Below are 12,878 nucleotides of genomic sequence, written 5' to 3'. Positions count from 1 at the left end.
AATGGAGGAGGGTCTGAGTGTCCCCAGAGCTCTTTCCTCTTTGGGAACTGACCCAAACACACATTCACACCTTCCAATGGTGGCGCTGAGAGTTGCCCAAGGCAGCATGGAAGCGACCCTAAAACATAAACACAGACACAGACCCTTCCTTAGAAACCCATAGCTACTCAGACTGGCCCACAGAAGACCTCCCACAAACCCACCTTCACCCAGACACAGGCACACAGATGCTCCCAGGTCCACCCACAAATACAGAGAATCGGTGCCTTAAATCCCTCCAAGCCAGGACGGAAATTACCGATGAATGAATGTACAACATCTTGTAACATGTATGGGTGTACGTGTGTGTGTCGTGTGCCTATCTGTAGGTGTGCCTGTGTATATTCATACATACACAGAAAATCCATAGCCACCTCTGGAGGTCAAGGCAGGCCAGACCCTCTAGCAAGACAAGGTGTAAAGGGCCCCAAATCTAACTCATTCTCCCCAGACACACACACTGTGGCTTCAAACTTCATCTCCCTGTCCCTCTCAGGGCCTGCGGATACAGTGGGGTAGCACCTCCAATGAATAAAGGGACCCAGGAAAACTTGTAGGGCCCCTACAACTCAGGCAGCCTGGCACCCTGCCCTGGGCAAGGCACCCTGGTGTCCCGTGTCCAGTTCCAAAGCGACGTGGCCCTCCCCAATTTTGAAGCCACCGGAGGGTGTGGGTTTAACTTGCTTTCCCATTGGCCCCCATTTCCAGAGGGCCTCCCCCTCCAAGAGCCTGAGGAGAGGAGGGAGTCGGTCACATGCTGAGAGGGGCAAAGGTCACAGGTGAGGAAAAGGGGAGGGGAAGGGGGCACACTAGGGCCAGCCCGAGGAGTGCCCCCCAGGCCAAGACGAGGCTGACCCCAGGACCCGGAGAGGGCGGGCAGGGGGCGGGCTGCGGGGTGGGGGCCGAGTTGGAGGGCTGGGTTTATTTTATTGTATTTTGCCTCCAGCACTGGGCCGGAGACACTCTTTCCCGGGGGAGACAAAAGGCCTGCTGTCCTGGCGTCCTGCCCCGCTGGGAGGGCGTTTCGCCCCCAGGACTCGTGTCCCGGGGCAGGGGCGTCTGGGGCAGGGGAGAGCGCAGAGTTGCCGGACCTCTGATCACTACCCCCCACTTCTGACCCTTTCAATGAGACACCCCCCGACCGACCACCGCCGCCCCTAAATTCTGAGCAGAGGAGCTCAGAACTGATGGGCTCAAGGTGGAACCAAGTGCCCACCCGCCTCCCTCCCAGGGTACCCACTTGCTGTCAGCCTCAGGGCAGTGCACTGCCTGCTGGAAAGGGGTTCTGGGTGGTGGTCAGGGAGCCTGAAGAGGAAGATGAGTTTAAACCCGGCTGGAGAGATGGGTGAGGGGAAGAGGAGGAGGAGGGGAGAAGCGATAGTCCCTAACATTTGGCACACCCGGGTTTCTAAGCACTCGGGGCTTCTCAGGGCGGCAGGAGGCTGGGCAAGACCCGGACGCCGCGGCTCAGACATTATTTCACAGAGAAAGTCATAAACCCTTCCCTTGAAGTCACCCGAGGCCCATCTCTGCGGGCCCCGCTGGCAGAGATGTCAGAGTGTGCGAGGGACATGAAGGAGACGTGCGACCAGCGGCCGCTGACCCGGGGAGGCCAGAGAAAAGGCGAGAATCCAGGGGAGGCACCGACCGGAGGCAGACATTCCCCCGCAGCCGGGACTGCAGAGAGGGGCGGCCGGCGACCGGGGGGCCCGGGCACTCGGCAGATCTGGGCCATTCGTCAAAAGAAGACACTTGCACAAAGTTGGCCCCCTCCCCTCCTGCGCCCTCCCCCAGCCCTGGGCCTCGCTCCCTACGACTTAACCGGGCGGTTCAAATTCTCCCCCAAAAAACGAGGTCGGGGGGGGGGGATTAGAAAAGAGAGAGAGAGAGAGAGAACAAAATATTCGTTGGCGATTTCTTTTCGGGTATTGGTCCCCGGCTCCTTCCGCCCTGGCCCTCTTCCCTCCTCATGAATAAAAGAAAAGTCGGAACCTATCAGATCTCAGGGCTGCCTCCCCCCACCTCCCCGGGCTCCAGTTGAGCACTTTTGCACAACTTACCCAGCGGATCACTCGCCCCTCGCTTCCCCTCTTCTCCTCCCGACCCCGGGACCCCCTGTCGCCTGCCCGCAAGCCCCGACACTGGACAGCCACCTCCTGCCTCCCTCCCCAAGCCTCGCGGGGGGCGGGCGGGGGGCGCGGGCCGGTGCGCCCGGGAGGCGCGAGCGCGGACCGGAGGGAGGCGTGGGGAGGGGTGCGGGGAGGGAGCGCGAGCAGCGGGCGCGAGAAGAAATATATAAATAAATACGGGAGAGGAGCCAGGCGGCGGCCTCGCGGCGCAGAAACTTTGGCCCGGAGCGCGCGGCTGGCAGCCCGAGCGGGGGCCCTGCTCCGGCCGCGACCCCCCCCAGCCCCGCTCGGCCGCTCGGCCTCCCCTCCCGGTGCCTCCCGGCGCCTCCCGGCCTCCCCTCCCGGTGCGTCCCGGCCTCCCCTCCCGACGCCTCCCGGCCTCCCCTCCCGGTGCCTCCCGGCGCCTCCCGGCCTCCCCTCCCGGTGCCTCCCGGTGCCTCCCGACCTCGCCTCCCGGTGCGTCCCGGTGCCTCCCGGCCTCCCCTCCCGGTGCCTCCCGGTGCCTCCCGACCTCCCCTCCCGGTGCCTCCCGGTGCCTCCTTGCCTCCCCTCCCGGTGCCTCCCGGTGCCTCCCGGTGCCTCCCGGTGCCTCCCGGCCTCCCGTCCCGGTGCCTCCCGCTGCTGCCCGGCCTCTCCTCCCGGTGCCTCCCGGCCTCCCCTCCCGGTGCCTCCCGCTGCTGCCCGGCCTCCCCTCCCGGCCTCCCCTCCCGGTGCCTCCCGGTGGCTCTCGGCCTCCCCTCCTGGCCTCCCCTCCCGGTGCCTCCCGCTGCTGCCCGGCCTCCCCTCCCGGCCTCCCCTCCCGGTGCCTCCCGGTGGCTCTCGGCCTCCCCTCCCGGCCTCCCCTCCCGGTGCCTCCCGCTGCTGCCCGGCCTCCCCTCCCGGCCTCGCCTCCCGGTGCCTCCCGGTGGCGCCCGGCGCATCCGCCCGCACAACTTCTGGCCCCGCGGAGCGCGCAGGGGCGGACTTGGGGTGGCCGCGTTTGTTTGCTTGAACTTCCTTGTCACCACCTTCCCTCCCCACCCACCACCCACCCCAACCTCCGCCCCCACCTCGCCCCCCTCCCCAGCTTCTGGACGCGCCCGGCGGCCGCCGGGGGTGGGGGGGCGGGGGTAGGGCGCGTGTGTGCCGGGGAGGAGGGGGGGGGAGAGGTTAAAAAAAGAAGTGGAAGAAGCAGGCGAGGAGGAGAGAGCGGCGGGGGTGGAAGGGAGCGCACGGGAGCGATCTTGGCCGACTCTGGATCCGTCCCCGGCGTGCGCGACCATGGCGGCCCTTCCCGGCACGGTCCCGAGGATGATGCGGCCGGCCCCGGGGCAGAACTACCCCCGCACGGGGTTCCCCCTGGAAGGTAAGAGCCCCGGGAGGGCCGCGCCCCCGCGCCCCGCGCCCCGCGCCCCGCGCCCCGCGCCCCGCGCCCCGCGCCCCGCCGGGAGCCCCGGGTCCCCGCAGCGCCGGAGGCAGGGGCCGCGCCAGGGACCCGGGGTCCCTTCTCTTCTGGGTCCCATCCGGGCGCTGGAACTTGCCGGGACCCACTCTTGCCCCGCTTTTGCGCAGCTCCCCGGGACGGGCCACCCCGGGCTCCCCAGGGCTCCCCAGGGCTCCCCAGGGCTCCCCAGGGCTCCCCAGGGCTCCGGCCGAGCCTCCCCTCCTCCCCGCGCACCTCGGCCCCTCGGAAATTTCAAGTCGGAGCCAATTTCAGCTCGTTCCACTATTTTCAGACACTTTCCCCCAGGTGGCTTTCCCAGCTCTCCGCGTTCCCCAGCTCCCGTTCTTGCACTATTCCTTTTTCCGCTCCCGGCAGGGTCCTCCGATCCCTTTTATTTCGAAATCCGGGCCATGTGTGATAGTTCATCTGTCTGAACTAGGAAGGCTGCCCCTTTCTTCCAACGCACCAGTCAGAAACTCCTGCCTTTTGGTTTGGAAACAAACTGATTTGAAATAAATAAATAGCAACGATTTTCTACCTCCCACCCTACGTCCCCCGGGCCCCCCCCCCCCCAAAAAAAACTTTTCACTTGGGCCTGGGAACTCTGGAACTCTCCCCGGAGAGAAGCTCGGGACGGGCAGACAAGGGGAGAGTGTTAATTCTGTAACGGGTCCTCCGTAAATATCCAGCACCGGGCTCCGAGCCGGGAGGACTGGCCGCGGACCGGGTCCCGGGGCTGGGGGAAAGGGTGGGAGCGCCCTGCCCAGACCCTCTCCTGCATTTTTGTTTTGTTTTGTTTTTAAACTAATGGAAGGCCTTCAACCTGTCAACCGAGGGATCCCCGGCTTTCTGGGCTCTGGGCGTAGGTTAGCCCAGGGTGTCCTAAAGATATAGTGGGAGATGGGTGCCACTTTCCTTTTTTTTTTTTTTTTAAATCACTCTTCTTGGAATTGTATGAGCCCCCTGTGCATGAGGAAGGGGAGAGAAGGCGGGGAGGGGATGGATGGGCAGGCGGCCTGCGGCCTGGGGAGGGAGGGGTGCCTCTGGCAGCCAGGCGACGCGGGTCCCTGAATTAGACGGAGGCGAGGAGAGTGGCTCCGTGATCAAGTGCGCGCGAGCAGCCACGCAGGCGGGAGAGCGCCCAAGCCCGGGGATTTGCCGTAGCCCTCTCCTGTAGCGAATGCAAGTAAAACAGGCGGCGGAGGACGCGCAGAGGATTAGAACAATATTTGCCCAACATGACGGAGAATACTGAGGAGAGCCGAGCGCCGGTCGCTAAAGAGGCTCTTGAATATAAAGTTGGGCGCTCGAGAGCTCTCCAGCGCTAATGGCATATCCCGCCACGGAGACCGAGTGACTCTGACTTGGCGACGCACGATTTCTGATTAAATCCGAGGGTGGCTTCAGACACCTACTTTTACAAAGAGAGGTGGGGGGGACCCGGAGCGCGAGGGAGGAGGCGGTAGGAACAGCTCGGCCCGCCGAGCCCCTTCTCGCCTCCTCCCTTCCAATTATCCCGGCAGCTCCCTCCACTCGGGCGGCTGTGAAATCGTTCTAATCTGGCACATCTCCGCAGCCGCCTGGTCCCCAAATTGGGGGGATGGAGGCCGGATTAGTGTACCGGGTGTCCCCCCCAACCTTCTGTGAGGAAATTGTGTAGACTTTGCATTAAGGCTTCTCGGGAGCTCTCCCCTCCCCAGCTTGCGGCAGGGGTGCCTGTCTCCCTGGTTCCCAAAGTCGCCCACCCTGGGAGACGGTGACCCATCTGTGTGCCACCCTCACAGAGCCTGCGGGGACAGATCGTGGATTTCTGAAGCCAAATAGGTATTTGCTATGGAAGCTCCCCGACCCCGGAGCGCCTCCCAGAATTGCCCCAAAACGAAATTAGAACTTGGAGGGGGGCTGGAAGCAAGGGAGGTCCCTCAAGGGACAGCCAGGTGACTCCAGAGGCAGCGACCAACAGCATCTTGTCGCCAGTGCCTGGGCTGTTCAGTTATAAGTAGGACAGTTCTGCTGCCCAGGCCAGGGCTGTGAATACTGGGAATTGACCAGCCTTTTCTGGCCCCCCACAAAATGGATAGTCTCGACCACTTAGGGTCTGGAACTGACCAGAGGGGCCACATCTCGCCCCCCCATTGGCCCCTCTAAGAGGCTAGCAGACCTGCAGCCCAAACTACATCCTGGGGGACAGAGCCGCTGGTCCCACAGACTCCAAGACTCCGTCAGCCTCTTGCCCTCTCCCTCCCGTTCTCAGAAGCACCAGATCCCTCCTAGGTGTGTCTTCCTTCCCCATAGGGTGACAGGAATGGGGGCACAGCGCATCTGAGTGTCTGTGGCAGCCAACCTGACTCCTCTCTCCATCCTTCCAGGACCCTCTCTCAGCTTTATGACGGTGTTTCTCCTGACCTCTGAGCTGCCGCAGCTCCAAATGTGGGGAATTCGGAGACCCCCTGTTGGGAGTCTTGGGGCTCAAACACAACTGGAGTCAAGGGGTGTGCTCAGTGTCTCCTCCCCATCCTCACCCTGTGCCTCTCTCCTTCCTCCCCTCCCTTCTCCAGTGTCCACGCCACTTGGCCAAGGCCGGGTCAATCAGCTCGGTGGGGTCTTCATCAACGGGCGACCCCTGCCTAACCACATCCGCCATAAGATAGTAGAGATGGCCCACCACGGCATCCGGCCCTGTGTCATCTCCCGCCAGCTACGTGTCTCCCACGGCTGTGTCTCCAAGATTCTCTGCCGCTACCAGGAGACGGGGTCCATCCGGCCTGGGGCCATTGGCGGCAGCAAGCCCAGAGTGAGTGTCTTTGCTGCAGAGCTCGAAGTCGGCCTTCTCAGGGTTGGGGGATCCTGGCTGTGGCCCCTCTCACTACCCTGTGTCATCCAGTACCACTGGGGTGTCTATATGCTCCCTGTGGAAAGTACAGGAGGAGAGTGTCCTCACCCATAGATATTCTCCTAATTATTTAGATTTCTAGGGGCTAGAGTAGCTGAGTTTCCAGGTTGTCCAGGACTCTGAAGCCAATGAGTCATCCCTGGGCTGTTGCTACATCTGTTCTGAGCCCCCAGCATCATCCCAGACTAGGGAAAGTCTTCCCTGTCTTGCCTGAAATAGTGATTGGGGGAGTCCCAAGAGTCCTAACTAGGTCCTATCTTATTACCTGTCACTACCCTATGCACCCAGCTGCTTTCCTGGTTTTATGAAAGAGTAAAGCCAATCTCGAAGGGGGTAGGGGTGGGGGACATGGGAACCAGAGCCACCAGCCTGGCCCGGGGCTCTTGGGAGTTTGATATTAAAAGTGTCTCCCTCCCCCTACCCCATCTTTCCACTCCTGCTCTCCCACCTCCACCTCTGAAGCAGGTGGCGACTCCGGATGTAGAGAAAAAGATCGAGGAATACAAGAGGGAAAACCCAGGCATGTTCAGCTGGGAGATCCGAGACAGGCTGCTGAAGGACGGACACTGTGACCGCAGCACCGTGCCCTCAGGTGAGAAGGCAGCTGAGCCGGCCAATGCAGTAGAGTCTGGCTGGGGCTTGGGGCTCCGGCTGTGCAGCTGTGCGGGGTGGGGGGGCTGAAGGCCCGAGGGGACCGGAGGGGATGAAGAATGGGGAGCTCCAAGGAAAGTCGGGAGGAAAGGGAGCAGGAGTGTCGGGAGAGTTAGGGCAAAGGAGGGAATCAAAACCGAAAGGAAGATGGAGGGAGGGAAGAAGGAAAGAGAAGAGAGAAAGTTAAGAAAGAGGAGAAAGAGTGGAGAAAGGAGGGAGAGAAGGAAGGAGGGACAGAAGGAGCAAAAAGTTATCTGATAAGGCTGAGTGATAACCAGAGCTCCCTTGGTGCATTCTCAGAAAAGTGGCCCTAGAGAGATGGGTGCGTCCTAGGAGGGTTGATCTCCGTGGCCTCCCTGGATCCCTTTCCCCAAGTCATTATTTTTTCTGTTAGTGGCACCAGCCAGCAGTGGGTCCCAAATGTGGAGGCCTATGAGACAGAAAGCGGCCTGGGGTGGACGTGCACGTGTGCTCATGTGCATGGGCCTCCTGGCGTGCGGGGCGGGGAGGCACACCTGGGTGTAAAGGGGACAGCCACAGGGGCTGGAGGGCCTCTGGAAAGGTGTGGGTGTGGGTGCATCTAGGGGAGGTGACGGTGTAAGGCACAAGTGTGTGCATGGAGGAGTATAGGAATGCCCCTGTCAGAGTGCCCCAGGTGAGTCGGCCTCCCTAGTGAGGACTGTTCCTGGATGTAAATGCTTAAATGGGGCGGGGGGGGGGGGGGGTGTCAGTGTGCTGGGGCTCTCTCCCCCGGACCCAGGTGGCCGGGCTCCGCTGCCCCAACAACTTATACTTGCTCTTTTGCCTTTGAATTTCTGAGGTTTAGTGAGTTCGATTAGCCGCGTGCTCAGAATCAAGTTCGGGAAGAAAGAGGAGGAGGACGAAGTGGACAAGAAGGAGGAGGACGGTGAGAAGAAAGCCAAGCATAGCATCGATGGCATCCTGGGCGACAAAGGTAGGGAACCTCCGGTGGCCAGGGCGGGCGCCACTGCCGAGCTATGCATCCCCGCGGGAGCGCGCGGGCCGGTGGCGGGCCGGTGGTTCACTTCCGCCGTCCAAGGCTGGCGGTGGCACTTTTGCAGGGGGTGGGGGGACTCGTAGTGCTCCCCCCACCGCCCCCGGGGGCAGCCTGGAGCCCCTCCGGGTTTGCGATAGAGCGCCTCCTCTGTGCGCCCCGGAACCCGGGCAGAGCTTGCCGAGCCGGGGCGCAGACAGCCTCCATGTCCCGGGGGAGCCGGTTGCAGGTTGGTGCACTGCGCGCCGCTGAGTGCGCAAGCCCTTCGCGCAGGGCCTGGCTGAGCCGTCAGGGGCGTGTGTCCTGCGGGGCTGGAGTCTTGGCTGGTCCGGGTGTGGATCTATTATTTATAGGACACTTGGACAAGGGGGCGGGGGGGGGGGGGGGCGAGGAAGGAAGAGCCGGCCCGCGGCTCCCTAAATGAATTTGTTAACCAGACCCGCACACGCTCTCTAAACGGTCCCTTGAAACCCTGCCTGACAGTTGACTGACCGCTGCAATCAATAAAAATTAGCAAGGGCCGCGTGGGCCGCCGCCTCACCCTCAGCCCCGGGTTGCCAGGGCTCGAGCGGAGACCGTACTGAGTGGGTGCAGTCGGGCGCACCAGTCAGGCACTTGCCTCTGGCGGGGCCAGCAGTTGAGGCCAAGTTCCCAGAGGCCCGGGATGGGAGGATCTCCGGCGGGGAGAAAGATTCCGACTGTACCCACACTCGGCCCACTTCCAGCGGCTGCCAGGCTGCTGGAGGCCGAGCCTAGCCCCCCGTTTCTCTCCTGGTCTGCTAGGGAAGGCATTTATCTTTCATGCGCCTGCACGCCCGGCCCCGGAAAGGGGAACCTGCTTTTGTTTATTGACGGGGGAAGTTTCGGGAGAAGGGAGTCTTCCTCATTACCCCCTCCCCTAGTAGTTCTCTTTGAGACTTGGTGAATGTGTCCTAAGTTAGTGCGGAGGGGGGAAGAAAAAATAGAAATTGAAGGCCCAGAGTCACAAAGAGGGGCTGGGAAAAAGAAGCGAGCCCCCAAACGGGCTGGCCTGCGGGGAGGCAGCAGGCAGACAGGACGGACAGCGGTCGGGCAAACCTGCACGGCGGTAGCTTTGGAAAAAGTGAGGGAGTGCCCGAGACCTGGAAACTTGTTAGCACATTTTGCTTGAATTTCTTTCCAGAGGTTTTCTCGAGATACCCCACTCCTGGCCTCCCGTGAACTCCAAGCCCGGGTCCCTCTGCAGTTGTCTGTAGTCTCTCCCAACCTTGAAGATGAACTTCACAGACAAAGCCCGCTTCCAAAGACAACACCCGGGGAGGCCCAGCCCCCACAGGCCCGGTGGAGGGGGAAGGTGGGAGGAGGGGCAGGGGCAGCCCCTTTGAGAGCGGCCTAGAGCTGGGGAAGGGGCGGGCTATTGACATTCAGGGCCCCGAGTGGAGCCCGGTCCCGCCAGGGACAAAAGGGAGAGGGAAGAAAGGGAGCGAGCGGTGCCTGGCACCCCGCTGTGCCGGGGCTGTCGCGGAGCCTCGGGTCTGCAGGGGGAAGCGCTGGTGTAGCTTGGGAGCCCCCGGCTGGGCCGAGGCAGCCAGAGCCCTGGGACCCCTGTGTGTGCATGCGGGGGGGGGGGGGGGGCCACTCCTTACTTCAGTTTGTTTCAGAAAGGGACTTGGTTGGACTTGGTGGGGCACTTTGAACTTGAAATGATCTTTGCCGGTGAAATGACACAGCAGAGAGGGTTTCTGAGAAGTCTCGGGGAGAGGCAGGAGGAGGTTTGGTTTTATTTGGAGAGACTTTAGGGGTGTGTGTGTGTGCGCGCGCGTCTTCGGAGAAAGAAGGAGAAACGAGGAGGAGGCTAGAAAGTGCATTTTGGGGATCCCTTGGGCCCCAGGGAGTTCGGGTGCTTCTGGCGTTGGTCAGGGCTTGCGAAACCGGCTCACGGGCCACTTCGCTGCAGAGAGGATTTCCCTGCAGCAGAACCAGGAAGCTCCAAATCTCCAAGGGTTTGTGAGGAGCCTGGCGGTTCCAGATGGGGAGGCAGAGAGCACAGGAGCAGAGTCTGGAGAAGAGCTGCAGAGATGAAATGGAATCCGTGGGTCTGGGATCCACAGAGCCTAGCAGTTTGGGGGTGACAGTGGGCACGTCCGGCGCTGGGACTGTGAGCTGGATGGCTGTGTAAGCGCATGTGACTCTCCGGGTGGCTGTTTGCCCAAGGGCCTTGGGATCACTGTGCCGTGGGTCGCATTCTGTGCGAGTGGGGTCCTGTGTGGGTGTGCAGGGGGACCGTACGTGCGTGTGAATGGGCAGGACAGTGGGGATGAGAGAGGGTTGCCTGTCCCTCTGGGGACAAATCGTGTCAGCCCCCTGAATCCCAGGGCCAGGAGGCAGGCATCCCAGTGAACCACCCAGCTGGAACCTCTCCTCTCTCTCCCTGGGCCCCAGCCATCAGTTTCATGGCCAAGTTAAAGGTGAAAAGACCTCCTAACCTCCACCCAAGTCGGCCAGGTGGGGCGAGGCAGAGATGCCTCCAAGGGCAGAGCGGGGGACGGGGCGGGGAGGGGGGTGCACACCCACAAACTTTGTTTTGGCTTCTTGCTCTCCACAAATGCTTTCTCCCGGGGGTTGCCCCTCTCATGGCGGGGAGCCTTCGAAGAAGGGGTTTAAGAGCTCTCCTCTTTAAGCGCTAAAGAGAGATCCCTCCCTGAGTCCGTTTTTCCCTATCGTCCGCTTGGCATTTAATAATGTTAAGACTTATTAGAGCTGGTAATGAAAACTGGGGCTGCTGAATAGGAAACTGTGTTGCAGAAGGGTGTTATAGCTCCCAGGCATGGTAAGAAACTATTTATCCCCAATCAGTCCTCACTCTCAGAGTTTGAAGCACAAACGTTAAGTTGAAGGGTTTTAAAGCAGATTAAATTGAGCTTTTATTTCTGTGCACTTTCATCTCTGAACAGCTCACTCCTGCTCCCCTTGGGCTGATATTCATGAGGCTGTTCATATTTTTTTTTCTCTTATCCTTGTTAAGACTGAGTTATTAGGATTGTTGGTTGTGAGAATTTCAGACCACGGCGGATAGGGGCTCCAGCCGTGCTCTGCTCACCTGGAGAGGGAAATGGACAGTTCCTTGGCCTCATCCACTTGGACTCTCTTCTCCTCACCCCTTCTCCAAGGATCAAGGGAGAGACAGGCCAGAGACCCAACCGGGAAAGGATTTGAGGAGGGATAGGAGAGAGAAAGATTTTCCTAGCTGGAGCTCAGGGAGTCTCTGGTGGGAGATTTGATAGGGGGTTGCAAAAAGTCAAACCATTCCTCTATGGGAGCTACGGGAGTGTAAAAAAAATAAGCAAAAAAAAAAAAAAAAAAAGGCGATAACAACAGCAATCAACAATAAGGACACCAAAGCCTCCTGCATCTGACAATATGCAAATTTACCCTGAAACGGACCGCATCGGGGTTCCACCTGGGTCTCTAGGGTACAACACCTAAGTGAGGTCACAATTAACATGAAATAGGGAGGGGGGCCGCAAGATTTAAAAGAAGAGGAAGATCCTGCATTTCCTCTATGGGGGGGGGGGAGTGCCCGGTTGTCCAAGTCTGTCTGAGAATTTGCCGACTTGCCTGGAATGAAAGGTCCTCTGAGGTGGGGGCCTAAGGTGGTGTGTGTGTGTGTGTGTGTGTGTGTTTCTTTGCATTTTTCCTGAATTTGTCTTTAAAGCGGCAAACTTACAGGTGTGGAGTGGGAGAAGACGGAGAAGGCTCGGAAAGGAGGGGAGAGCCCGAAGTGTCGGTTTTAGACACTTGTAAAAGGAGGTGGGAAACAATTTAATTTGGCAGCGCCGCTAGCTGCTAATGCGGTTTTCGGTGGTTTGCTACACTGGAGGAAGCTGTTTTGATTGTGTGTACAAGGACCTGCCAAATTTAATTAGGCTCCGGGGGAGCGCATGAATAGGGGAAGGGGGGCGCCGGCTCCCCTCAGCCCACACCGTTTTTTTTTTCTTTTCCCCCGGCTTCACACCTGGAAGGGGCATTGTTTACCGGATAGGCGAGAGCGGCAGAGGGAAGGGGAGGAGGCGCAGCGAGAGAGGGGCCTGGGAAGAGGGAGCGAGGGAGGGGACGAAGATAGTCCATTTATCAAGAAACAATCTGCATTGATTTAAACCAACAAGTTCCCTCCTCTGTAAATGTGTGTTTAGAGAAAGGTAATTGACACTCCACCAAATCAAAGGATTACCCCGGGTTGGCAATCTAATCAAACAGAGTCCAGGCGGGATTTGAGGCTGTTCAGAGTAGGATCAGCTTCGCATAATGGGGGCTCGGAGGAAGATGGGAGGGTGTCAGGCAATTCCCCGGCTTTAGGCTGCGCTCAGTGGTGGATGTGCAGGGAGACCAGAGGGGGAGAGAGAGGGAGGGGGCGACGGCCCCGCCGCGCCCGGGTGGTGGGGGGATGGGGGCGAGCCCACACTGGGCCGACAAGGCTCCCCCTTTCTTCCCTCCGCGCCCCCCCAACCGAAGAAGAGAGAGGGGAAGGAGGGAGAGAACAACAATGAGATAAGTATTACAAAGGCAAACACTGGCGCTCGCTCGCTCGCTCGCTCGCAGCCCCGGAACCCGCGGTAAATAAACAAAGTCGGCAAACTGTTTGCCAGATAAACTCGTGCCTAAATCGAGTGTGACGGGCAAGGAGAGTAGAGACAGAAGGAGATAAGGTTGGAGGGGGAATGAACGAACATAATCTAATAGAAGACATTT

General features: G+C 60.3%; 1 protein-coding gene across 6 annotated transcripts in view; it reads left to right on the top strand.

Moving 5' to 3' along the window:
• Positions 1-3,351: 3,351 nt before the first annotated feature.
• The window catches only part of PAX7 (paired box 7), a 100,239-nt gene continuing 90,712 nt past the window's right edge, over positions 3,352-12,878 (top strand). The window contains exons 1-4 of one of the 6 annotated variants that reach the window (XM_072751038.1): positions 3,352-3,513; positions 6,150-6,385; positions 6,950-7,076; positions 7,962-8,090. In XM_072751038.1, the coding sequence (XP_072607139.1) occupies positions 3,429-3,513; positions 6,150-6,385; positions 6,950-7,076; positions 7,962-8,090 (577 nt within the window). In that variant the 5' untranslated portion in view covers positions 3,352-3,428. Of the gene's footprint in view, positions 3,514-5,172; positions 5,416-6,149; positions 6,386-6,946; positions 7,077-7,955; positions 8,091-12,878 lie in introns of those variants that run through there. The other 5 variants (XM_072751035.1, XM_072751036.1, XM_072751034.1 and 2 more) reach the window with 5 other exon arrangements.

This window comes from Vulpes vulpes, chromosome 2 (assembly GCF_048418805.1).
Source record: "Vulpes vulpes isolate BD-2025 chromosome 2, VulVul3, whole genome shotgun sequence".
NCBI classification, from domain to species: domain Eukaryota; kingdom Metazoa; phylum Chordata; class Mammalia; order Carnivora; family Canidae; genus Vulpes; species Vulpes vulpes.
This window is presented reverse-complemented; position numbering and strand designations above follow the sequence as displayed.